Source organism: Mycteria americana, chromosome 4 (assembly GCF_035582795.1).
Source record: "Mycteria americana isolate JAX WOST 10 ecotype Jacksonville Zoo and Gardens chromosome 4, USCA_MyAme_1.0, whole genome shotgun sequence".
NCBI lineage: Eukaryota > Metazoa > Chordata > Aves > Ciconiiformes > Ciconiidae > Mycteria > Mycteria americana.
The window spans coordinates 56791740-56817626 of record NC_134368.1 but is presented as its reverse complement, the minus strand read 5'-3'; the positions used below and the strand labels follow the sequence as shown (position 1 = coordinate 56817626).

Here is a 25887-nt window from a genome sequence, read left to right as displayed (position 1 = left end):
GCTGTAGCAGATGCTCCCCATTACAGCAGTGAGGGCAAAGCTAAGAGATTTAGGATACAGCTTTAAAAGGTTGCTAGCAGAGTTGTATGATTTGGTTGCTTCTGCTAATAAGCTTCTGAACTTGATTTTCCAGGAAAGTCCTTGCTGCTCTCTGCCTTATATGCCTATGTAGTGTTAAATAGATCTGGAAGGTGCCTGAAGTAATTTGATTCTTTCTGTGTTTATTTCAGAAGATCCTATTTTAACCAGTACCGTCAGTGCAACCACTTCTGCATCAACATCAAAATCTGGTAAGAGTTCAAATTTGTTATCTGGTATTCTGAAGCTCCCATTGCCTTTTTGGCTTTCAGCTTTTCCAACTTCTGGGAGAAATTAGGTGAATTATTTCATGTAAGGTGATTGTAGAGCAATGTATTTCCCTGGGCCTCTTATAAAAGTCTGTTGAGAAGAAAGGACTGAGGGATCTTAGTAAGGAAAGGGTTAATTTGAGCAGGCTGCATTTTTTGTTTCAGGTTAAAAAGGCTGAAATTCTGAGAGTTCCTATGCTCTCAAGGAGTGGTTCAAGTGTGATCAGATATTAAAAAAATTAGCTAAGACTTATAGTTCAAGAGGTCATCAGATTGGGAACAGCATCAGTATAAGGGATCGGGCAGCAAGGAGTAGCTGATTTGATGGGTGTAGAGTGACAGAAGAGGACATGGACTTTAATAGTAAAGAATTATGCCAATGTTGGGCCTCAGTTAATAGGAAAGAATATATGCGCATAAAGCTGTCATTTGCAGAAATGCTATTGGTAACTTCTTGAAATTATTGATGTCAAGATTCACTTTTGGGGGTAAGGTGGTGGCACCAGTGCCCTCAGTTTCAAAAGCTGCATTCTTTCTCTCTTTTGTTTGTGATTGTTTTTACTAGATCAAACTTAAAGTCCTAAAACTATGAAGACTTAACATAGAAAATATCTGCTTCATATGGTAAAAGTCTGTGATTATGGTTTACATCTTCAACTGACACATTCAGTTCTCTTTATTTTGTAGCTTTGTAGTTAAGAAAAATCAATATTGACCGTATTTCATTCATGTGAGCTAAACATAATCTCCTCTATTAGTTTGAATATGGAAGACTTCTGCATTTAATAAGTGATGAGAAGAAAACTTAGACATATGATTATATTTTTTGATAACTAGAGATACTAATGAGTCTGTTTTGGAGCTGAAAGCACTGAGATGGTAATGATATATACACTTGAAGTGCTAGTAATGGAGGTGAATAAGATGCAGCCAGGTGAAGTATGCATATGTTATGTCTATTACAGCAGAAGAATTAGTCCCTTTCAAATTGTGTTGCAGTTCTTTTATGTTTCAAAAACCCTGATGTTCATGTCTGTTTCAAAGACTTTTAATAAAGGCCCAACACCTCACAGTGAATGAGCTCTTCAAATGTTTCACTGAAATTTCTCTTGCAGCTTTTTGTCACAGAAGGGAAAGCAGTATTGTTATTTATGCCTATGAGAAAAGCATCAGAAGCCCACTATGAGATTAAAGCACTTTGTGGGTGGGGAGCAAGCTCCCAAGGAGGTCCATTCTTTGAGGCGCTACTATTCTAGGTGAACAGCCAGCAAACTGAGAGCAGAGGAAGAGAGTAGATGTTATATTTTAAAAGTTCTGGTGTGAACATTGCATTTAGAAGTACTCAAGTCATAAGAGGGAAAATGACGTGTCATGTCATGATTTGTTCCTATTCTATCATGTTTCCCATCCATGAAAAGTGCTAGAAGAGGTAGTAGGACACATGTTGAGTTGTTGTCAGGGATTGAAATGGGCATCTGTAGCTGACAGTAGCACTAACTGTTTGTATTAGATTACAGAATTGAAAACTGGGCTCTTAAAATGATTAGTTATGGTTTTTTTAGCCCAGATCCCTCGGCACCAGTTTGGCCAGCCTGTTCCCTTGAGCACGTGCCAGGGGCGCATAGGACCAGCAGGATGCCATCCATGCACAGCAAGACATGCTGATTTAAACTTTGCTATTGCCTTAGTGATGTTTAGGGAACTCCGCTCCCCTCTTTCCATACCAGCAGCAGCTGGAAGTGATCCCTGCTGCCTGAGGGAGCCCTTTCCCCTCCCCTCAGCCTCCAAATCTCACCCCGCTAGAGAAGAGAACTACCAGGAGCCACCTTACAAAGGGCACCAAATTCACCCTGGGGAATATCACTTATTCATCTCATCCAAGATGTTCTAAGCTTTGCTGGACACCTCAGAGGAAGGCCTGCCGGGTGCTCTTATTTCCCCAGAAATCTGGGTGCAGAAGAAGGTGGCCTGGGAAAGCTAGCCAGAGAAGCCGACTCAACCAGGGCTTGAGGTGGACAGCAGACAGAAGAGGAAAAAATTGCACAAAGACTATTAGAGTCTCTTCCCCTTCAGTTGTTTACCTGTAATATCTAAGCTGTGTTCCTGTATGTCACTTGCACTTCTTTCTGAGGAGTTTACACCCTTCCTCCTATTAAACAGGTATGCAGCAAAGTGCTAGTCAGCAGTCCAGTCCGGCAGCACAGTGAACCCATCTGTCCACACCAGGCTCCTTTTTCCTCACCTCTTCCCTTGGCAGTCATGCCAAGCACCTCTGTATAACTCCCAAAGAGCATACGCCTCTTCCTTAGGGGATGGCTGGAAGCTACAGCTGCTAACTTTCGGTGGGCAACTTGTGGATTTTCCACAGGCCAAACATTCCCTCTGATACCAACCACGTGCACTTTGAATCCTCTTTACAAATATGTGGGTAAGAAAGCTCTGTAAGGGCCAGACTTTAAACAGAAATTCACTGCCTTTGTGAGAGAAGGCAGCTAGAGGTAGGTGATGTTTATTTATGCATGATAAAATAAATCAATAAGGATGTGAACGCCTTTCTTGCAGTAACGGAAACTGTGAATACCTCAACTTCACAAGCAACAGCATTGCAAGCGTCAGTGCTGACAACAACTACAATCAGAGTTACAAATGAATCCATCACAAGCAGTAAGTGAAAGTTTCTTTGAGCTAATTGTTGATGCTGTTCCAGTGGTGGTTCAGGAAATCAAGCAGCAGTGCCTCTTGGCTTGGGAATTTGTTTTACAGATAGTGAACTCTTTGGTGAAATCTTGCAGGTAGGCGCAGGAGCTTCCTCCTGGTCAGGCTCAAGGCAGCTCCAAGCCAGGCCTTGTAACTGCATTATCGCAGGCTTGTTATCAGTGGGATGACCCACGTATGGGACAGGGAGTGGCTTTCTCTGCAGCGAAGGGAGCCCTGTCCCTGTTGATCTCCAATTTAAATGAAATATTCTTCTGATAATTTAAAAGTAGGCTGCAAGCAGGGCAATAGGTGTGTTTTGTGTGTGTGCATATGTGCGTATACAAAATTGAGGAAATAATTTGAATGTCGTTCCTTTATTAGACTCCACGACTTCTTCACCTAATCCTACACAACAAATAACACAAGCTGCAACAACACAACCACCGGTAAAAGTGACCACTACAGCAGCAGATAAAACTGGCAGCACAACAAACAGTAAGTGATAATTTCATTGAGAGATTTCTGATTTATTGTATACTACATTTCTTTAAAACTGTGTGAAGCAATAAAAGCAGGTCAAAAAGAGTAGTTTGGGTTATGGATTTGAAGGTTTGGGGAAGCAGAGCTATTCATCCTACCATATTACGTATCTTTAATGAATGTTGCCCTAGAATCTTACACAAAGAATATTATACCTTTAATTTTTAGTGGAGGTGATCTGAAGCCATTACACAGGATTTTAATCTCCCTGTAACTGGGAGAGATGTATTTGGAAGGGTTTTCATTTTTTATTTTCTTCCGTGTTTTTTTAATAAGTATTTTTTAAAATACTTTTTAATAAGTATTTTTTAATAAGTATTTCATCAAAAATAAATGATTCTATGTGATCAGAGTAGTGTCAGAACAGCCCCCTTTGTTTTTTATTTTTATATATGTTACAATGCTACGGTTAATTATGTTCTATATTATTATGAGTCACAGTACTGAAAGCAGAGAGGTGGTACTAATTACCCTGCATCAATCTGAGGAAATACTTTTGTTCCCCATAAATCTTCAGAATAACATGTGTGTTGGCCCAGTGCATCAGATTGGATTCTAGAAAAAGAAAATTTTTTAAAAATCCCACGTATCCAGCAAGTAGTTGGATCAATTTAAACAAGTATAATAACATCCAAAAGGAGCTCAGTAAACTTAAGATGAAATTCAGTCTCCCTTTTTTGTCTATGAACTACACTGTAAATGTTTGCTCAAGTCTATTGCTGAACCGGAGCTTTGAAATACTTCATTTTTTATGCTTAATTGACTCAAAAAATTAAAAAGAAATATTCCAGATATTTAACTCAGCAGACAGTGGTACACCAATGTTCTCAGAGTTGATGTTTAGAGCATACTGAACTGTGATGAATGATTAGAACTTGACTTCTCTTCCCTTGGTTTCCTTGCCTAAAAAGGGACTCATATGAAACAGCCTGCGTGCTTCCTCTGTACAAGTTCTCCTTTAAAGCTACCCCTTGTGGACCCGAGCCTGCTAAACTGCCTGGAGAGCAATTACCCTTTCACTTAGTGGTTACATCTTCTACTGATGCAGCTTTCCTGCTGTGCTTGGTGTAGGGAGTAGTCTGATTGTCAGCCGAAAGTCTTTTGTGTTTTGGCTTAGCTTTTAAATGCCAGTATCTGTGAGTCACAGGATACAGTCTGGCCAATGCACAAGCTGCTGAAGTGATACCGAAGGCCACAAAGAATCTTTTTAAGCTTGCATTTGTGACCCTGTGGGCCTGTCAAAAGCCCGCGGCATGGTGCATCGTATTACGGATGTGATTTCTAGTCCTTGCAGTTTGGTGGAGGTTCCTGGCTTGCGGGTACCGGAGCAGCACAGCCACCTGGAGGAAATAAACCTTGGTGACAGGTAGAGCTCCCAGCAGGGAAAGGAAAACTAATGAAGAAAGGCATACCTGCCAGTGCAGCTCAGCTCCGGCCACTGCTTGGCACTGATGCCCCGAAAAACTGGTGCTGGGGGTACGATGGTGCTGGAGGTACAATGGGCCTGGGCGTAAAGTTTTCACCAACGTGCCTCCTTTCTATTCCTCTTGTGTTCTCTTCCCACCAGCTAGAGTTCAGTCCCTAGGTGCTTGGGTTGTGATTTGTTTTTAAAAATCCTCATTTAAGCTAAAAAACCCTCCAAAACTTGTGATATAAATGGTTGATAAATGAACCTAAAAACAGGGCTTACCTGCCTCTCACTCCCCTTCATAAACAGGAAAATTAAAGAAGACACTGGGAACTGCCCTGAATTAAAAGACTTTATATTTTCTTTCAACGCTAAGTAGTATTCGGAAAAACTCTGTATGTGAAAACTAATTTTAGTGGTTTTTTAAGACAAAATTCCGGTCTACTTTTCAAGAAAGTCATAGCCTTGGCTTCAGCCCAAAGGGGTGGGATGGGACACAAGGTAGTGGCTTTGGGACAGGGCACAGGGGCTGTGCAGATGCGTGGCCAGCCCTTGGAGAAAACCCACAGACCCCTCAACCACCGTCTGGCTGCTGACTACAGCCATCTTTCTGTTTCCACCCCACGCATTGGCACAGCAAGGTGCCGTTGGCTTCACTGCACCCTCCCAGCCCCTGCCAGCATCCCCAGCAGCGGCGCAGGACTGGGGGAGTCGCGCTCCCTGAAGTAAGCACAGCCGTAGCAAGACTTCTACTCTCAAAATGGACAGGAGGTGAAAGTTGTCTGCTCTCTCTTTTTCACTAGCACTCACTTCTCCCCCTTTTTGGACTGGCCGTATGGGATGGAGGCAGCAATTGGTGGTGCCTTTATGACACTTGAAAATTTACCTTTACTACACCTGATTTTTAATGAAAAGCAGGCACCTCTGTTGTTTTGTAATGGAGGCCATCACTTTCTCTGCTTCAATCCCTGCTAAAAGCTTCAGCAAATGATCACATTCACACAGCAGAGATTTGACAGGGCTTCTTGTCTCCACTGCAATTTCTGTGGCTGCTGTCACCTTTTATTATAAATTCAGGAAAAGCCCCCAGTGCTCCACATGCTGTGAAATCATGCGAATGACTTTTTTTTTTTTTTTTTTTAAAGTCTTCAGTATTCTTTTTCTCTGCAGGCTATAAGTACAATCTCTCCCTCTTTGCCCTCCTGCCCTGTTTATTATATTGGAAGCCAGCAATTAGACTTGTCTCCTTAACCTTCTTATTTATTAATGTAAGTGGTCAAATCCAATAGCTCACATTTAGTGAAAAGAGTGACCTCACTTGTGCAGTCCAGGCCCCAAAACTATAATTTATATGGTGCCACACTACAGCAAGTTGCATCTGCAAACAGGATTTCATATCCTGGGACACTTGGAATTATCAAAGAGACTATGAAATGAAATGCAACAAAAGATTATGTTCTTCCTCCCTTGGATACGGAGCAAGCATCTTAAACGAGGTCAGGGCTCAAGGTATTAAATTACAGGTAAGAGTGGATTTTTGGCTGTTGTGTTTCTAATTTATCTCATGCCACTCTCCTGAATGATGACACATCATGGTGCAATGAAATATTAAATATTAAAAAGTGAGAAAAGGAAAGAGTGGAGGAGATACTTTTTCTTTTTATCAAACTACTGGTAATTAAGAAGGAAGCTTTACTTCAGTAAAACTACTGGAAGAGGATTGTGGTAAGATGTATTGCTCAATTGTCCTCAGGTTGTTACCGCATGCTACAGGTAAACACTAGGTATAGTTGGCTGCTGAGACGTGTTAGGCAGAGAGATGTTTTAAAACGTATAGTTTGAAATACTTGGGGTTTTTTGCTTACCAGAATATGTAAAGCTGGCAGACAGCAGATGCAATCAGCTATGGGTGTAAACATTGAAACTGAGATCTGCTTGGTTACCTCCCTAGCCAATTTCCATTCCTCTGAACGGGCGTGAAGCTGCATTGGTTTTGCTACACTGGGATTTTTCAAAGCTTTCATGAATGCATTCGTTAATGTACATGGTTTCTCAGGCTATTGATTACAGGGGCGAGGCCTTTATGTGTGTTTATGCCAAAGATACAAGCTCAAGGGAGAAGGTTTAGTCTTCCATCTTACAAAGCCCTCATGCTGATGTTTTAAAGTGGTTTGGGTGCAGTTCCTTCTGCCCTGTAAAGGTGTTTCCTTGATTGACTGATTGGCCAAGTAAGGTTTTAACACACATACAGGTGTCTATATTCTTTGCAGTGCATAGAGTATATGCAGAGTATTTGCCGCTTACTTGAAGCATCTTATGATGTCAAAGCTAGTTAGGTAACAGCCTGCTGTAAAGAAAATTTAAAGTACTTCTGGGAAATTCCAAAATCGATGTGGATTATAGGTAGGTTAAGTAGAAAATCATGCTAAGATTAAGTGAGGATATGTGTCGCATTTCAGCTGGTTAAAGAAAATGAAGGGTTTTCAGAGCACAAAGAGTAAGGAAATACCTGAGGCTCAGACAGCAGCTTTGCAGAGCAGCTTCAGGTTCCCTGTTGTTGATTATCCCTTTGACAAATACGTGTTAACACACTGTCATTTATCTTATCAAAATATCAGCAGGGAGAGCTGCATCACCACCAGGGAGTTCTGCCGCTGCAGCAATCAGCCCCATTTGGACAGCTATTTTACAATCTTTACTGCTTTACTATTTTTATTCATAATCAGCTGTTGACAACAAACCCGTTAACCGATCATGTGAGTGCTTTTGCAGCAGCAGCAGCAGCCGCCCTCCTCTGCTGTGCTGCTTTTCTGCGAGCCCAGGCCTCCCCCTGCCAGGCAGGCAGAAATCTTTGCTGCAGCTGGCTGAGCCGAAGCGTGATGTATTACTGCAGCGATGTGTCAGTAGGGACGGCAGAATTGAGTCACTGTGTGCCCGCACAGAGTCCCCCGCCTGTTCCCGCGGAGAGCACGGGCACCGCAGTAAGGACTTGCGCTGTCTCCTCCTGTTAAGATCAAATTAAACCTTGCATAGATATGAGTTATGGGATTTACCAAAAAGGCAGATTTCTAGCAGGCGTACTGTGCTGTCAGTGCTGCCATCGCGTACGTGAGCAGTGGCTGGATATGGATGCTTCTGTTCCCATAGGTTTTTGGCAGAGAAGCTATTCGATCTGCTAAATGTGTTGATGGTAGAGCCTATCCTGTGTATTAGGCGTAAGGCTTGGATGCTGCTTAAAAGCCACTTCAAAGCCACTAGTCAGCAGAGAATTGGGTTGCTAGGATTTAATCTTACAGTAATACAGTGGAATTAAGGGAGCCTTCCCCACCAGGTTGCATTTTTCATCTTGGAATTGGTGAAAACTGGTGCACAGACTTTTGCACTGTAGCAAACCTACTTCACTCCTTGACACCAGGAGCGGGGAACCTATTCTTCAGTCTGCCAAAATAAATGCAACAAGCTTCACGCCAAACCCTAGGTAAAGGCATGAGTCACACCTGGTGCTACCCGAGTGGGCAAATCTCACCCAGGCTGAATTAAAAAAAAATTAAGTGGAAAGGCTATCATCCCTCCCCTCCCAATCCCCCGCCGAGGCAAAATCCAGCGCACAGCCCGCGTTCCCAAGAACAATCTGTTCTCGCAGCTCCCAAACACAAGAGGAGCACCCGGGGCTGGGCTGCTGCCAGGACTGATAGGACGCCTGGAACATGTGATCCCCATGGGAAAACAGCTCTCCGTAGGGTTACAAGGCAACTGGCTGCCTCCCTCCTCATCTCTCCCACACACCTGATTGTTTTGCAGTGTTCACAAAGCGTATTTGTGTTCTAATGTCTCTGCACACGAAGGCTTACTGTTATTCTGCCTTACTTTTCATTCTCCCATGCAAGCTTTTACTAACTTATGGGATAAGGGAGCCACAAGATGGTTGCTGTTATTGTTACAAGCCCGTGCATCTTAAAGGGAGAGGGAGGTTCTTTGGGTTTTTTGCCTTTTTTTTTTTTTAATTGATCTCAGATTAAAATTCAACATTTAAAATTTGAGTCTAAAGCAACCACAGTAAGACCCAAAAGTGGAAAAAGTTTGCTTTTAAAGATTCATTCAATGCTTCTATGATGAGAATGCGGGAATTATTAAAGGTCTCAGATCCTTGCATTATACCATCGTAAACAATGAGGTAGGGAGGCTTGTTACACTCATCTCTACTGCAAATTAGGCTTGCATATTGAAGGGGCACAGTGCTGAGGTTTCTGGAGGGAGCTGACAGTGAAATTATGCTTCTTATCACTAGAATCCCAGTGAAAGTTATAGGCATTTAAGCTTGTTTTGCATAATTTGCAGTACGGTTTCCTTCCATGCCTTGACCTTCAAAGATACCATCCCTAGCCGTCCAGCTCCTCTCAGTTCCCAAAGTTGTATGAATCCCCTGACTCCTGTGGCTTCAGCTCACTCTTTCTTAGCTCATTGATTTTTGAAGCTTGCCTCTCCAAGGTATTGCACTTAATAAACAAGAGGGGAAGGGAAGGGCCAAGTTAAAGGTGTGTAGTGATAGAACAAGGAGCTTTGGGTGTTGGTTGTTTTTTTTTCCCTGAGAAAAGGGTTCTTTGGGGCCAAACTGGTAGTCAGAGTTTCTGAATAAAGCATGTGATGAAGCATTCCTCAAGATTCACGTTGCATGTGCATGATGTTGCACTCGTTTGACTAAAACATGTCTTAAAGTTGGTTTAGTTCCAGTGTTTGAAATTCATATGAAGAGGCACTGAAAACAGTTTACAGCTCAGTCGCATCTCTGATTTATATCAGAAAGGAAGTATAAGGTTACTCTTGGGCACCCCTATGTTTTATTCAGTAGGCACTGTCTTGCCTGTTGTTATGCTGAGGTTTGAGCGTAGACATAGGAATTATCAGCTGTGCTGGAACAGCTTAAATTCTTTCCTCTTGTCATTCGGTGACCTTCAGTTCCACGGGCTCAGGCAGTGCCCTGCACCATCGTCTTGGACTCACCTTAGGCTGCAAATCTTGTGACACAGATGGCCTTGATCCTCTGTTGACTGTGTGAAAGCAGAAATAAGACACTTTAATTTTTCATACATTAATTTTCAGGGATATATTATTTCCTAGGCCTTAACAGCACAGAATGAAATAATTAACTCTGCGTTTAATTACAATCCCTAAAACTTTTTACAGTATCACATTATGTGACAGTTGTGGCTGACACTTGCTTTTTTTTTTAATTTTATTTTTTTGAATGAAGGTTAAAGATAGAGGGCAGTAAGTAGCTTCTCTTTTCTGCTCATGTTGCTCTTGGTGCAAGATTGCCTAGTTATTCTGGGCTCCCAAGTCAGAGCTCTAGGCTGTCTTCTGGCACAGATGTGAGGCTGTTTCTGATGCTAGGATGTGCTTTAAAGATGCCTCAACTATGCCAGTAGTAACAACTCCATGGGGATGGTTCATCGCTTGACAAGCAGTTACCAGAAGCTGTAATGCTTTCTGACCTTAAGTCTGTTCTATGATGGTGGGAGCGTTTGTCTGAGGGATGGTCCAGGATCTAAGACAATGCTTAAACAGGTGTATCTTACCTGAACATCTGTCTCATTTCCAGCTACACAAGGAAATGGAACACAATTGGCACAAAATGAGAGTTTGGATGCTTCATCTACTGAGGGATGGTCTTTTTCTTCTGCAACCTCTCTACAAAAAACCACTTCTGCTCCTGGAACCTCAGGTAAGTCTTGACGACATACACTCTGTTTTCCTATACAAACAGTTAAAAAGATGCAAATAATTTTGAATCTCTTCTTCATTTGTTGTGCATTGTCCTGGAATGAGGGCCACCTTCTTATTCACGCAGGGTACGCTGTGTCCATGCCATCTAGCTATGAAGTTATGATGAGTGAACTTCAAAACATTCACTTGGGATACTCAATGTCATTACAGGACGATATAAATTACAAAAGATAATAGCAATCTTTATATTTTCTGTATGTGGTCATCGTGTAGCATTGACTGCCAGAGGAGGTCATCAAGATAAATTCTCTGGCTGCAAAGCAAAGGAGACAAAGGAGAAAAGAGCTATAATTTTTACAATTGTTAATAAATCTGGAGGGCAAGTTAATGCATATAACCAATTAAATGACATCGTTCAAAGTACAACATGGTCACATGCAGGGTCAAAAAGATATTAATCTTTCCCAACTCCAGTCTAGTTTTATTGTTTTTCTGGGTTTGTTTTGGTGTATTTATCCACTAAGCAACACTGTGGTGAACGTAGATGCCAGGTCATATGGGTCATCATTTATTATGCTTCTAGCTGGCTTAACTTTCCTAGATTTTGAAGAGCCACTTATTCAGATTTTCTTAAGGTCTCTTGAGCCTGACTTACTTTCAGCTACATGTGTGTAAATCCAATAAGGACACTGACTTTGTTTGCGTATCCCAATTATTATTAATCTTTAACATCCCCCAAGGGATACAAGACTCTTTTTACAACCTCTGGATTGTGTTTGTGGGAGATAAGCATGCACGTGTACTGTGATTTTTCCTCATAGAGCGTAGGATTGGATATAAAAGTGGAGTAATATCATATGCTCAGTATGCACTGAAATGCTTAGAAGCATGCAAAAAGATCTTATAATAGTAAACTTTTTAAGGAAGTTGGGATTTTTTCATTTTTAAACCAAGGCCACTGATTTAGAGAGGATTCTTTGCTATTATTTCAATAAGCCTATGGCCCATAATGCATATATTGTGAGCTGTAGTTATTTGATTATCCTGTTAGGTTTTGTGTCTTTTGGCAGACATGTGCATGGTATGGAAACCTTACCATTGGTACACTGCAATGAAGTAGTAAATTACAATGTTTTTAATTAAAGGTTCTCTCACACAGGTAAATTCTCCAGTTTAAAATGAAATCATAATACATATCTGGCTATGGATCACATGTACTGAATTACCTATTACATTGTTTGTACAATTACATTTTACATTTAAAATTTGCCGAGAAAATTTTACAGCCTTCCTTGGGTCTGTTTGCAAAAGTCATCATCTTACTCAACTCACTTTGCTGTAAAACTGATAAATCTTCTTGAGCTTGGGGAATACCCAAGATGCCAGGACTGTAATTGCCTGGCTGAGAAAGAAAGGGCCCATCTATCCAGGGGGAGTCAGTGTGCTTGTCATAGCCTGTACTCTGAGTTCCCATAAAACTGCCATTTCAAAATCACTTCCTCCTGCACCAGGATTTCCACGCTTACACCTTTCCTGTCTCCTCACAGCACCAGCTCCTCGCTTCTTTCTTGCAGCTTAAATATGCAATAAATCCCATTACTCACCTTGATGAGTTAGGTAGCTTATCCCAAATGGGTGCACCTTTAGACCACCCTTGCTCCCTTATTCGCTATATACATTAAAGACTTTAAGAAAAAATGTTTTGATTCTCTCTAAACAGATTTCTTCTCCTATGCGCAATCACTCAGGGCCAAGGGAAGCCATATGCTGCACCCTAATAACTTTTAAAGCAATGCAAGTGTGAAGCCAGTTGTTTCATTCTGTGCTGAGACTAGAAGAATTCTAGACTAGAAGATTATTTCTTCCCAGCTCTTTGAAATTTCACATTCAAGGGCTTCTATAGGGCCTCAATACCTTTTGTTCACCAGAGCAGAGGCTGGTATGCACGATGGGGCTGGCGCTGCAGCCCACAGGGGATAGCAGAGCTTGTAAGCCAAAGGCACCCGAGCCACAGCTTCTGTGGGGAAGACAAATTAATGTGAAATTGATCCAAAACAGAACGTTTCTATTTGGTATGCTCAACCAAAATAATTCAGCTGGCTAACTTCAATGCAAACGAATATATTTAGTTTTGAGACCATTTTCCATTTTTAAAAAAATGCCATTCTGGTGAAAATTTCCTTTCTTGCTGCAGAAAAAGAAAAAAGCACATTTTGAAGAGAAATTTCCAATCAGCCATATCAAAAGATCAGGGTGTGGGAGGAGTGCCACAGAGAGCTGGAGAGCGACTGAAATGAGTGGGGGAGCCTAGCAAAGAACTTGGAGAAACATCAGAGAACAGTATTGCTGTATTAAAGAAGATTGAAACCACCAGCCACGGAGGAGGGGCTGCGTAGTGCTCACCCAGGCTAGGAAAGGCAATAGGGACTGGTTTTAGCAAAGAGAGCAACCTGCACGCGTGCCATTGACACATACACTTCTTTAACTTTAACTTTGGCTGTCATGTATAATATACCTCCTACTCATTCTCCACCTCCACAGAGGATTGCTTGCTAATATTTAATTTTCTCCTTTTGTTTAATTAATGAAAAATTGGAGATTTAATGGATCAGTCAGAGTCTAAATACATCTGAGAAAGTGCAAGTGTTGCAGCTTTTTATTCTGTGACCTAAACAACAAAAAATCCATAAAGCAGTATGAGCTTAAGTTCACCCAGCAGGGTGGTAAGATCAAATGATCTATTATAATAAACTGTCAGATGAATCAACCTGCTGCATCTATTGATATCTTTATTGCACTCCTCCAATTATAAATCCTACTCACTTGATTCACAGGAGGCATCTTCCTAAGAAAAATTCTTATGAGTAAGACAAGGAGGGTTTGACTCTTTCTGTACGCAAACTGTGTAGGAACTCTGGATAGTGATATTAGGTAAAAATTACCCACCGTGTCTTCGGCTTCTTCACAAAGAGAGAGAAACAAAAATCGAAGTGCCTGGGAGATGAAAAATATAGCAAAGCCTCAGTTAACACAATTACAGATCTATAGCATGGTCAGGGCAAGGAGGGTTTTTTAAAGTTCTTAATTTTGCTTTGATTTATATTGTGGTATCCCCTCTGAGTAATCAGCCAAATTTATTCGTTTGTTTTGCCAGTGAACACAGTTTCATGTGGCTGCCCGCCAAAACCAGAAACAGCAAACTGCAGGCTATCCAGGCTGCTTAGGTAGTGGTCATTGGAGAACAGAGTGGGGAGAGGTTAGTTAGTGGTCTCTTTCTCCATCTGTCAAGCTTCTAACCAGCACTGAACTGACTCAGGCAGGTATTTTCAAATCAAACCACTGCCACGTGCCAGATTTTTTTTATCCTTGTCCTCCTTACTGCACAACGAGGACTCAGCACAGCCAGTGTAGCACACCTCACTTTTCATGATGAATCTGGAAATCTTCCCGGGTTATTTATGCAGAGCATCTGCCCCCTACCTCTCAGCACCAAAGGATGTGGTAAGCTCTGAACAGGCAGCTAGAACAACTACGGTAACTACGTTAGCAAGCGAAATGCTGCCTTTCCTTCTGTCCTTCTCTTTCTGTAGAACAGCAGCACGTGACCCTACCACCAAAAAGGGCACTGGATGGTTATTTAGAAAATGCAAACTGAAAGTACCTGCTGAACCGCTCCGATAAGCACAGCTTTGTTTGTTGGCATGGCTGAGCAATCTCTGAACAGAGGGTGAGCTGGCGCCTTGCTTGCATACTGGAGATGGGGGGAGAGAGACAAGGGCACGAGTTTTTTCCTATTTAATTTTTCATGCTCTAGCAGAATCTGGGTGACATATCTTTGGGAAAGATGCTAGTAGTTTTATTGTGTGTAGATGTGTGCAGCTTTTACAAAATAACAAAGGCTCAGGAGGCTCCTACAGGAGTCCTTGAAGGAAGGGCAGGGAGCTGCTGTCATGTTTCCTACCTGGGATTGTTTCTGCTGTCTGGGTGTATTGAAGTGGCGAGGTCTGGCTGGGACAGCAGTGTGGGTTTTGGTTGTGCCTGTGGGTACTGACCCACAAGTCGCCTGACCCTTCCTGTTTACAGAGCCTTATGTCACCTGCGTACAGCTTTGACAAACCTCAAGTATTTGGGGTGAACTTGGATATATCAGTCTCAGGCTTAACATGCTTTTTCTGTTTATTAATTTGCTTTAATTTGAGCCAAGATGGTTCGCTTTTTTGGCAAGAGTGAAGTTAAGGGAAAATGTATAATTATGTTATAATGTTGGGGGCCTTTCTTAGGAAAGCTCAACTCTCCTCAGGCTTGGGAGACAAGGCTTGAAGTTTCATAGAGAAGTGACCTATTTGTAAGACTTCAAGGTCTTCTGCCTTTCTCCAAGAATACGCACACACAGGGCTTTACCATTTGCTTGTTCGACCATTGCTGTGTCATCACATGGTGTTTTTTCCATGGGATCCTACTCCTTATAAGCTGAAGGAAAGGCAGTATTTGGGTAACAAGCATATCATATTTGGATGTTTCCTTAATGCCAGTATGTGTCCTGCTGCGTTCTGTACTGTGTGTTGTTCCAAACCTCCTTTGACAGGCGAGTTATTAACTTCCCGAAAGCTTTTCTTTGGCTCTTGTCGTTAATGTTGCCCAAACATGCTATAAACAGTGCCTAATGAATCATCACAGAGATCCTCTCTGAGCAAGGTGACACTGCTTTTTGCAGATGGATTGATGAAATGATAAAAAGCTTAGGAAAAAAGTCTCCTCTGGATCCTAGGAAGCCAGGGTGAGATAACTGTATACCTTCAGAGTACTTAGCATTACTAATATTTAGTCTGTTCAAGAAGAGCTCTTACTGCTGACTTTTAAGTACTTGGCTTTTCAACCTGAACGTGCTTTTCATGCATGTTTGTGATTAAAATGCAGTTAAAGCTCTGTCACATATATCATTAGCAAAAGTGGTTATTTGCTCAAGTGATCCATGTTTTTAATTGGGTGTAGAGAGGAGGAAAACCAAGAGCAGCCATTCTGATTTTCAGAGAGTACATTCACAGCAGTAGAATAACGTGCTTCACTGGTGTTACAGCTTCGGTGGTGGGAGCTGTCTTTGTGCAAAGCATCAGTCCACAGTACAGAAAGTGCAGCGAGGGCGTAAGAGTGGATTTGTACCCCCTGGGGACACCCCGGTCAGAGGAGGAATGCTGCAACCCTGGGCACTCAGGGGAGAGGCTCAATGCCTGGCTGGAGTTACAGCTGCCTTCACACGGCTTCCTCTGCGGTCTCCCAGCCTGGCACAGCTGGGACGTGGAGGATGTGCTGGTGGGTCACATCCTCCCAGGGAGCTCTTGGGACAGGGTCAGATGCACCACATTCCCCACAGATGCTGTGGCAGCAGTGAACCCTGAAGAGACCCAACGAGGGGGCTTTTATGGTGCCCTCCAGCCTTGAGGAAGGTGACCAAACGCTGTGATTTATACCTCAAAATAATGAGAGACTGCTGAGGATATAGTGCCTGAGGGATTTTTTTCCATGGTAGCTCCAGTAATCCAGTGTGAGAGGCCTCAGCAGATGGGCAGAGTGCCAGTCACTCGCCCCTGGCAAGAGACAGTCTGTCTTGTACAAACAGATAAATGTTTTACTGCCAGTTCACACAGGTGGATATTCTCAAGGACACGGACAAGTTAGGTGCCCGGCTTCCTTTGACTTTAGAGTGATCGCAGAAGAGATTTAATGCAACATAATAAAAATCACTGTGGGAGCAATGGTTGTCTGTGGCTAGCCTCCAAATGTGAAGTATTCACAGCCGCCTTAATTTCCAAGCGTGCTACAGTCTAGACACACGAAAGCAGCAGCATACTAACAAAAAGCTAACAAAAAAATAGTGTTCTGCACCAAAAACTTGTGAAGTGGCAGGGCAAAGCTGACGGTAGTGGGCCCTAAGCATTGTTCACAGTGCTCTGCAAGGTCCATTTCTTCTTCATTACCAATGCCTCTTACTCCTGCTGCTCAGCAGTCTGCTAGCCAAAAGCACCAAGGTAATGAATGAAGACTCATTTTTAAAGGGTTTTGTGACCCTTGAAGACATGTCTCAATAGGCATTTGAGGTTCTTTTATTAAAACACTTATTTGTCAGTTAAATGCCAGCTACCTACTTCAAGGCACTTACTTGGTTTTGGCAGGAGGAATTTTTTAGGAATGCATCAATTAATTGAGGATTTTCTTCTTTTAAGCGGAACAACAACCCAGCATAGGCTGTGCTTTGGATTCTGCTCCCATCTATAAGGGATGTCTGCAGACTTTCACAGCTCAGACTTTCTGGGCTTGGGAACAGTGTCAGTGTGTCAGTTCTGGGTCAGCAAGTCTTGCGGGGTTAGTGAGCGCACTGCTAGAGTCTGCCGGTTTGTATGATGTGAAGACTCTGGACATCCAACCCTGAAACAGTTACTAACAAACCTGTTCCTTCTGTTTTATTGCAGGCCTTCATGTGAGCTCCGTGACAGAATCAACAAGTAAGAGCTCTGTGCGCACTGGCGAAAAGGGCTGCCGTGGGGTGGGAGGGGGGCAGCCTGAGGAAAGGAAACGTTCAGGGAACAAGGAGGCTCTGGGGGAAGAATGAACCTGAAGCATAGTACAGAGAAGCAGAGGAGTGATGCTCAACTTGTAGCAGTGAGTAACTTTGCTGTGATTTCAGCTGAATGCCATGTTGGACTAGCAGATAATGACAAGAAAACAGGGTGGGAGCACAAAAAAAGTCAGGCCTGGCATATTATGTGATGCAATGGGAAATGGATATAAATAGAGTGTTTACCAAGGAGCTTGTTCTTGTCAGTGGCTCTCATTCCTTGTCCTGTGGTTAGAAGCAGCAGGTCCCAGAGTAAGGCAAGAGTTTCCTGTGCTAGTGAACCTGTATTGTCCTGTTTTCCTTTCTCTGGGCTTTTCAGGAAACAGTCTCTTCTGTACTGCAGTTCTTGCTGCTGCTTCCAGCAAAAGTTTGTCCCTCCTGTTACCATGATGTGTTACTCCAATTGTTATTCTGATCCCAGATCGTTCCATAGCTGGAAAACATCTTCCAGATTCACTTTCCAGATCCAGAGAAAGTAGACATGATGGGCTGGCTTGTGAGAAACTTCAATGAATGAAGTGGATAACTGAGTTAAAGGTTTTAATTCCTTAATCCATTTTATTCATTCAGTAGTGCTTCTTTTTAGCTACTGTATTTCTCATTGATGGGCTCAAGTAGTTAAAATGCTAACCTATGGATTTGTCTTTCCTGCGTTACTCATATCTTGGTCATTTAACAGAGAACTAGGAAAATAACCAGTGAATCTGAATCCTTAGTTTTTCTTCTGAGGAGATGCTGCACAAATACAGAGATACACATTCATGTTTTTCAGTGTAATTTGTTTCTGTTGACATTTTCAGTCAGTATCCAGGATAAGTCATTGCTGTGATAATTGCCCGCTTGCCCTGTATATCATACAGTATATCAGGTATGGTAGTGAAAAGGGCAGTAGTATTTCCCTGGGAAACCTAAAGCAATCACATGGAATTATGAATTCGTAAGAATTATTTCAGTTACTTGATGATGGCTCACAGTTTCCATCCTTACATTATCACCCCTCAGCAGACAGGCACCACAGAGAGAGAACTTCTGCTTTAAAGAAACATAGTGATTTTTCAGAGACAAGGGTCTCAGACAATGATTGTTTCCTACACTATAGCATCAGAATGTCTCAGCTGTGGCTGTATTGTTTAGGCACCGCACAAGCACATAGTAAGTGATCATTTTTCCCCAGGAGGTTTCGGTCTCTGGCCAGACAAATGAAGGGGGAGGAGGGAGAGGGAAGGAAAAGAAACAGAGAAGCTAAACAATCTGCCCCAAATTCACACAGCTACACAACAGCAGAACAGAACTGAAAACACAGGTCTCTCAAATCTTTCCCTTTGCACCACCAGTCAATCCACATACATTTTTAAGTAGGACTATGTGGCTCCTACTTACCTGGAAAATCCAGTATACTGGCATATCCAGCAAACCTGTGGAGAAAGTGGCCCCTGGCTGTTGCCTGCTTTAGTCCTCTTGCATCGGAGACAACGTACTCTTACATATCTGAACAGACCAGTATGTTGGAGAATGGGAATATGGGCAAAAGGAGAATAGTGGAGAAAAAACAATCACCAAACCACTTATCAATAGTGGGCCTGAGTTTTTAAAATCAGTCTAGCAAGGAACCCCTACAGGGTTGGGACAAACAAACCTTGTTTGTTACTCTAATTCAGCAAACTAGAATTACATGTACTGCCTATACAAAAAAAGTAAAAAATCCATCTGTAAAAAAATGGACCTGTCATTCAGGGACTTAGCAGAACAAAATTGTATTCTAGCCCTCAAAATGGCCCTGGGAAATTTGTTTTAATGACCCAGCTAATTTTGTAGTTTCTACCCATCAAGTTGAGCCCTCTTCTATGCATCCCTACAGGTGTATGAGGTATGAATGGGTACCTGAGCAATGGATCAGAGCCTCAGTGGCTGCTACCGTGTTCTCACTACTTATATACAGAGCTCTACTCTCTCTTAGGCCCCCTGCTTAACAGACCACCTTCCCCAGACACCTTTGTTTGAGAGCCATTTCTGGTATTTAAATGAGCAATGGAAATGCTCGGCCTTGCATTACAACTTCGATGCTAGGCATCTAGTTATCCATTTGTCCAGCTGCTCAACTTCTTCAGTGGCCGTAAGCACACGTCTGCTCAAGCCTCCATCCAATACAGAATATAATGTAACTGGGGAAGCACCGATGTTTGCTTTTTCTTTTTTCTCTCTCAAAGTTCAGTGATTGTTTTTCCACAGACTGTATGCACAAGGTAATAAATATCTTGTGTTGTTGATACATGGCTCAAATTCAGATTAGCACCTGAAGGTAGAAATGCATTCCTTTAAACCCTGCCCTAAAAAACACCCAGAGGGTCCCAACAGTCATTGCTGTCCCCAAATGTGGCAGAGAGAGCACGTACATCCTTTTATAACACTCAACTCTCAAGAAAATCACTAGCTACTAATATTGCACCTCTTTAGAATTCTTCATCTGCTATTAGCACTTTTTTTTAATTAGCAGTGAAAAATTTTGGTCTTTCTTCTTTTGGAGGCAGGTCTAATTTTCACTCTCTTGCCCGTTTATTTGCTTGTTAAGAGATCTCTTCTAATGTTGAACAGCACCTTAACCTCCTAAAAGTGAAGAAGTTTGGAGCTCATAACCTGTAAGTGGACAAGCAGATGATCCTAGGGAAGACTGCACCCATGCAAAGTGTGTGTTTCTTCTAGGTCACACTAGATAAACTTTTCCACCCCTCTTGCCAAGTTATCCAGGTATTATTGAAAACTATAGCTGTGGAGCACCAAATGGCTCCAGAACTGGGGACACAGAAGTTGTTTTGGGCGGGTAATTTTTCACGGGGAGTTGTTTGGGGAGTTCTGGCAATTACATGTTAACCTGAAAGGCAATATTTCTTTTGCAAATCTAGCTTTTGGCAGTCCTGGAAGCAAGAAAGTGCAAGAGAGTGCTACCCATTACTCTAGTGAGTGTTCCTGCTTTATTGTCCAGCTTTTGAGTTTTCAGTTGATCAGTTTGGCTTTTGATGAGTTATTGGAGCAGCAGAGAAATGCAACTGGCAGTTTTATTTCTAGCCTTACCAGACGTAGACCCTATTACAAACCCAATTTAACTGCCTGTTATAAAACTTCTCTCAAAGAGAAACAGAGTTTAACAAGTTGACACCACTCTCGCTGGAGAGCAGCACATTTATTCCCAAGGACTGAAATCAAGGTGATAAAACTGAAAAAAAAATGTGAACAGAGTCATCCCCTGTGGGAGAAGACACAAGAAAACATATGAAAATGTTGTTCATATACCGTTATGAGTACATATTATGTAAATATATTGTTATGAATGTATTAGATGAATATATTGTTCATATTGTCATGGGAGAGAAGGACTAGGAGGGAGTCTTCTGCAAACGCTTCAAGCACTTGATATTTGCATGATGCATGTTACTTAATCTTTTATTTTAATATTATGCATCTCTAGGGCAAGAGTGTTGCTGCAGATCTGTTATTTCCTACCCAAAGTACTGGCTTAGCAAAATATGTTTGATGTTTTTCCACTGTAAACTTGTCTCCAGGTTCTCCCTCTAGTTCCATAGATGCACCCACATATCTATATGAATATTAAATATTAATTGCATCAAGAGCCATCGAAGATGCTATCTCTAAATATGAGGCGGGCATGATGGCTGATGCTGAGGAAGGCTGCAGGAATGCAGCCGCAGCCTCCCCCAACACAGGGCTTAGGCCAGCAGGCGAGAGAGCACCTGTTAAATTTGAACGTGGCCAATTGCTGCCAGAAAAAAAGATAAATGGGGAGAAACTGGGCTTATATATTTCCTCGGGACAGCTTCTCTTCGTTACATAATTCTTTCCTTTTTGCTTCTTGGCTGGGAAACACCTGTCAGGAAATGGCAGATGGTGGGAAATAATAAAAGGAAAGAAATGTCCTCATTTAAAAAGGAGATCTTGCATTTTCTCTCCCTGGTTGGAAGTGCTGTGGGGAATGTTACTGAATTATGTAACTCCTTGGTGTCTTTCTGGGTGTACAATGTTAAAAGAGAAATAATCGCTTCAGTTGCTGAATTTCAAATGAGTCTTGTTTTCAAAAAAGAGGGGAAAAAAACTGCATATATCAAAAATTTATTCCTGAATCATGACTGTTTCGCAAAATCTTTGGGAGCCATCAACACTGGCCCCCAAACTGACACTATGTTGTCCCTCTTTTGCAGGCGTTATATTGCCAATTGTCATCACCTTGATAGTCATTACCCTTTCTGTCTTCTCACTGGTGGCTTTGTACAGAATGTGCCAGAAGAAAACTCCAGGTATTTGGTTTGCTTTTTCTGTGATGGGAAAAAGATCAATGTGCTTTTTATTATTAAAAGATCTCTGGGGTCTTTTTAGATTACCTTAACCATAGATGTTGCAGTAGTCTGGTAGGAAAGCTTCTTGTATTTCAAAGTATTTTGCCTAAAGTAGGGAAGTAACACTTCATTTTCAAAATCAGTAGGAAGAACAGAGGGAGCAAAAATGTCTCTGGTTTTTGGAGAATATATAACGCCATAAAGCTTTCTGTTCACGCTTTTGCAGCTACAAAGAGCTAACAAACAGCTGTGCTAACACAATCAATCAATTGGGTAGAAAAACACAGTGAAAACTAAGTTTGGAGATATTGTTTAACAAAATCACTATATTTATTTTATCTCTGTTCTAGATACAGGCAAAGAAATATCAATGCTTTCTTTTAGGAAATACCTGATATATACATACATACACGCACACACACACACGTACATAATAGAAGTAAAATTTTCCAGTTACAGTATAATGCACATGGGCACAAAATACCTGAGCAAACAGTATTTTCAGAAACAGTCATTTTGACAGATCAGCTAAAGCCAGTATCTGTTTTGCTGTTGTCCATGAAATACTTAAGATAATGTGGGGTGTAATTCCATTAAATTCCATTTGCCAAATGTTTCAGAGAGTTGCCTGAGTGGGCCACAGGCAAGTGTAATTCTCCATTAAGTGAAAAGCCAGATCTGAATCCAGACTGTGGGTTTTCTCTCCCTGCGAGCTGGCATGAGTTGGGAGACCTGTGCAGAGCTTCAACTGTGAAATCACCAGGCCTTGGAAATATAAAATCACAACAGGGCGTTGAAGCTGTAGACCGAGGCAAACAGTGTGTCGCAACCAATTTAGCCAATGACATGGAAAACCAGACCCAGGTAAACAGAGGAAGGTGTGATCCTTGCTTAGGAAATTACTGAATATTTGGAGTCAAGAGATAAAGATATGAGGTGAAGAACATTTCCTCGCCAGCCTCCCCCATGGACAAATGCTAGCAGGCACAGTACTAGCAAATTCACTTGGAAGCTAGAGTAGATCAGTATCTGTGGTGGTTCCTGCAGGATTTGTTCAGGTATATCCAGTGTGCTTCCCCTGTGGATGGAGAGCCCTGTGCCCAGTGCCATGGGGCTAGAATTGGCTCCGTGTCTCTGATGTAACCCCTCAGCCCCATCCATCTGCCTGTACTTGCACATCAGAACAAAATATGTGCAGTATATGATTCATTTAGGGGAGAAACCCATTCCTTGTCGGTGGGGATGACAGACTGTTCTCAGATGTCGTGCCAGGTTAAACCCCCCCCAGAGCGTACAGTCTGGCAGCTTGTTCTCTCACTCCCCTCACCCTGTATCTTTTAGCTCAGTTGTTATGTACTTGAGAACTGTTGCATGCTCACCTCCTCTGTGCCAGCTACCTGGGGATTTGGGAGGTGCAGGGAAAAATGCACTTCTGTTGTGCTCTTGCGCAAGTCACGTATCATTCTCCCTAGTTTCCAGAAGTATCGATTCGAGCAGTATCACTTCACTTTCATAGATGACATGATTATCTTTTGGGAAGACGAACTAGAAAAGTACCAATTACCATTCAAGCTGGTTGATTGTGTTAATGTACTTAATGCAATACTGCAAAATCACAACTAAGCCTTCTGCTAGCAACTGCAATAGCTATGTCTAAATGTTTACTTAACTGAGTTCCCACAGTCAAAATGATATTAACTTTGTTCCTTCTTCCAGAGAGACAAGAGAACAGCACTGAACAGTAGGTTGAATCCTGTCTTTTCATTGCTTTGAGATCTATCATGGGGCACTTGAGATTGCAGCAGATTCTGCATGAGATTTTCTTTGATCTTTTTCTGTTTAAACATAATAAGCGGTTGCCACCCCAAAGAGAAATATCCTGTTGAAAGTGATGCGCTTGCAGTTATTGTACACCTGTATGCATGATAAGCAGCTGTTCCAGCATGGATAGAAATGCGATGGCTCTCAACTGTTTTGCAGGGCATCCTTTTGAAATGGATAAATGGCTTATGCTGTGCCATAGGGCCAATTGGCCCAGTCTTTTTTATCTTTTTTTTTTTTTAATTTTTGCCCCATTTATTGGTTTTTTTTTTTCCCCCATCTTTCCCATCCCCCTTCTTTTGTTCATGTTTTCTCTCTTTTTAATGTTTTTTATTCTGGATTCTTTTTCTCTTTCTTTTTCTCGTGTCCCCCATTATTTCATTTTCCTCTGTCCCATCTTCTCTCCACTAGTCCATTTGCAGAGGCTCACTTAAAACAGTATTGGCATAGGGAGTTTCAGGAGAGTGAAACTGAGAAAGATGCATTAGAAGATATATACTAGAGGCCATAGAGTCTGGCTGTGGCCTCTATGTTTTGCATGACCAAAAGCAACATTTGGGCTGCTGATTTACTTGCGAGCCCTGACTCCCTGGACATCTGAAGTGGTCCTTCCTGCAATTCAATGTGGCTAAAAGCCTTGTATTGACAGAGAAAAAAGATGGCTCCCTCTTTTCCCCCAGATGTACTTCTGTGGAGCACGAGATTGAACCTGGAGTCATACAACTTGATTTATTACATATTTTAAGAGAAAAGTGTTTTCAGAGATATTGGTATGTGGTGTTTTCCACCACCAAGACTTACGCACAACCTCATGCAAAGCCCATTTCAAGCCCGCTAGTGTAGACTGGCATAGGTGCTGCCTCCTCCAGATCATAATCTTAGAGTTTTGTTTGGCTAACGAACATGCGTGCTGAGCTGCATGCTGACTGTCTGCTTAAATGTTTTCTGAATTCAACAGGGCCCAATCAGACAAAGAAGGAGTCAAACTTCTTTCTGTGAAGACAACTTCTCCTGAGACTGGTAAGTGTTTCCTCTGTGTGTATGTCTGTCTCTCTGAGCCCAGAGATGAGCAGTTTTGGGACGTCATTTCCAATAGTAAAATCATCTTCAGTTCCTGTCAGGTCAAAGTCACTGCAAACAATTCCTCTACAGTGCAAATCCCCAGATTGGGAGCCTGTAGAGCTGCAGTGCAGCTGCACTGTGTGTGGTATCAGTATTTGGAAGTGAGAAGTATGACTGTTTTAGGGAAAATAATTTTTTTATGTCATTGATGGTAAGTGATCTACAACTAGGCATGTTCAGGAGTAACTGTGATCATGATATTTAACAGCTAGATCTGGCTATACAAGGAAGTTTGAGGACTGGTAATATCCCAGGGGCCAACAGGTTTGGGAGTCAGAGCTTTATGTAAACAGGGCTCTGCTAGAGTTGGTGTTGGCAGTGCTCGGTCAGCCCTGTACCCAGCCACCCTTTGCATTCAAAATCCTACTCTCATTGCAAATTCCTCTGTCCTGTGGTTCACTGATCCAGTTTCTTGCAAAATACGTGTGTAAGAAAACCTAAAGGAACAGAGGTAATAGATAACATGCACAAAAGAAAGCAAAATTTCATCAACATAAGCGAAGAGATGGATGCAGTTGCAGGTTCTGCAAGAAATAGGGTAGCACAAAACAAGACTGAGGCAGAACAAAATTCTGACTAATCTGATTTCCAGCTATTCAACAAAAAAACCAAAAAAATGACATCTCTCATGGTAGAACTACTCACGGTGAAACTTCCCCCCTTCACCCATTGCAGTTCACTTCCTCAGCCATGTATGTCCCACCTTCTCTCCTGCCTCATCTGCGGAAGTCCTCCAGGAAAAACAGCCTCTTCCTTTATGCTTTCTTAGGTATAAAACCCTTTTTCTAAGGGTTTCTGGCCATCTGTTTCCCCCTACTGACATTTCAGAGGTTGCGCCATAGCTGCTCTCCCCTTTCCTCTAAATTCTTGAGAAGTCCTCTCAAACACAGGACTTGATCTGAACTATCCTCTACTTGCCGGAGAGGCACAGTTTGCACTTTCCAGCTTTCTCTGCAATTCCCAGCAGCTTTTGTGCAATTCAAAAGACCCACAGGGCAGCTCTGGCAGCCCTTGCAATAAACGAGAGTTGTGCAAGGTCCCTGCAGCCTCGCAGGCACGAAGCAGCACGCTAGCAGGCTAGAGGGGGAGGAGAAACATGCTCCATTGCAGGTTGCATCATTCTGCCCCACTGCTGCTGAGCAAATGCAAACTACACTTTGGCACCTAAGCTACTGCACTTCAGAGCTTTGTGATTTGGGATTTATTTTTTTTTTAATATGTCTTTGGGAATGGACTTTTAGCTTTATTTTAAGGGGTACGGAGTTGTGT

General features: G+C 42.2%; 1 protein-coding gene across 3 annotated transcripts in view; it reads left to right on the top strand.

Annotated features, from left to right (window-relative positions):
- EMCN (endomucin) overlaps window positions 1–25887 on the top strand; it is a 56980-nt gene that overhangs the window by 18301 nt on the left and 12792 nt on the right. For all 3 annotated transcript variants that reach the window (XR_012775562.1, XM_075500631.1, XM_075500633.1), the window contains exons 2-10: window positions 231–290; window positions 2910–3011; window positions 3426–3539; window positions 10592–10714; window positions 17184–17216; window positions 20230–20283; window positions 21541–21636; window positions 23392–23416; window positions 24455–24516. Coding sequence is in view for 2 of the 3 variants with exons in the window: in XM_075500631.1 (XP_075356746.1) it covers window positions 231–290; window positions 2910–3011; window positions 3426–3539; window positions 10592–10714; window positions 17184–17216; window positions 20230–20283; window positions 21541–21636; window positions 23392–23416; window positions 24455–24516 (669 nt within the window). In the remaining variant the exon portion in view is untranslated. The remainder of the gene's footprint in view (window positions 1–230; window positions 291–2909; window positions 3012–3425; window positions 3540–10591; window positions 10715–17183; window positions 17217–20229; window positions 20284–21540; window positions 21637–23391; window positions 23417–24454; window positions 24517–25887) is intronic.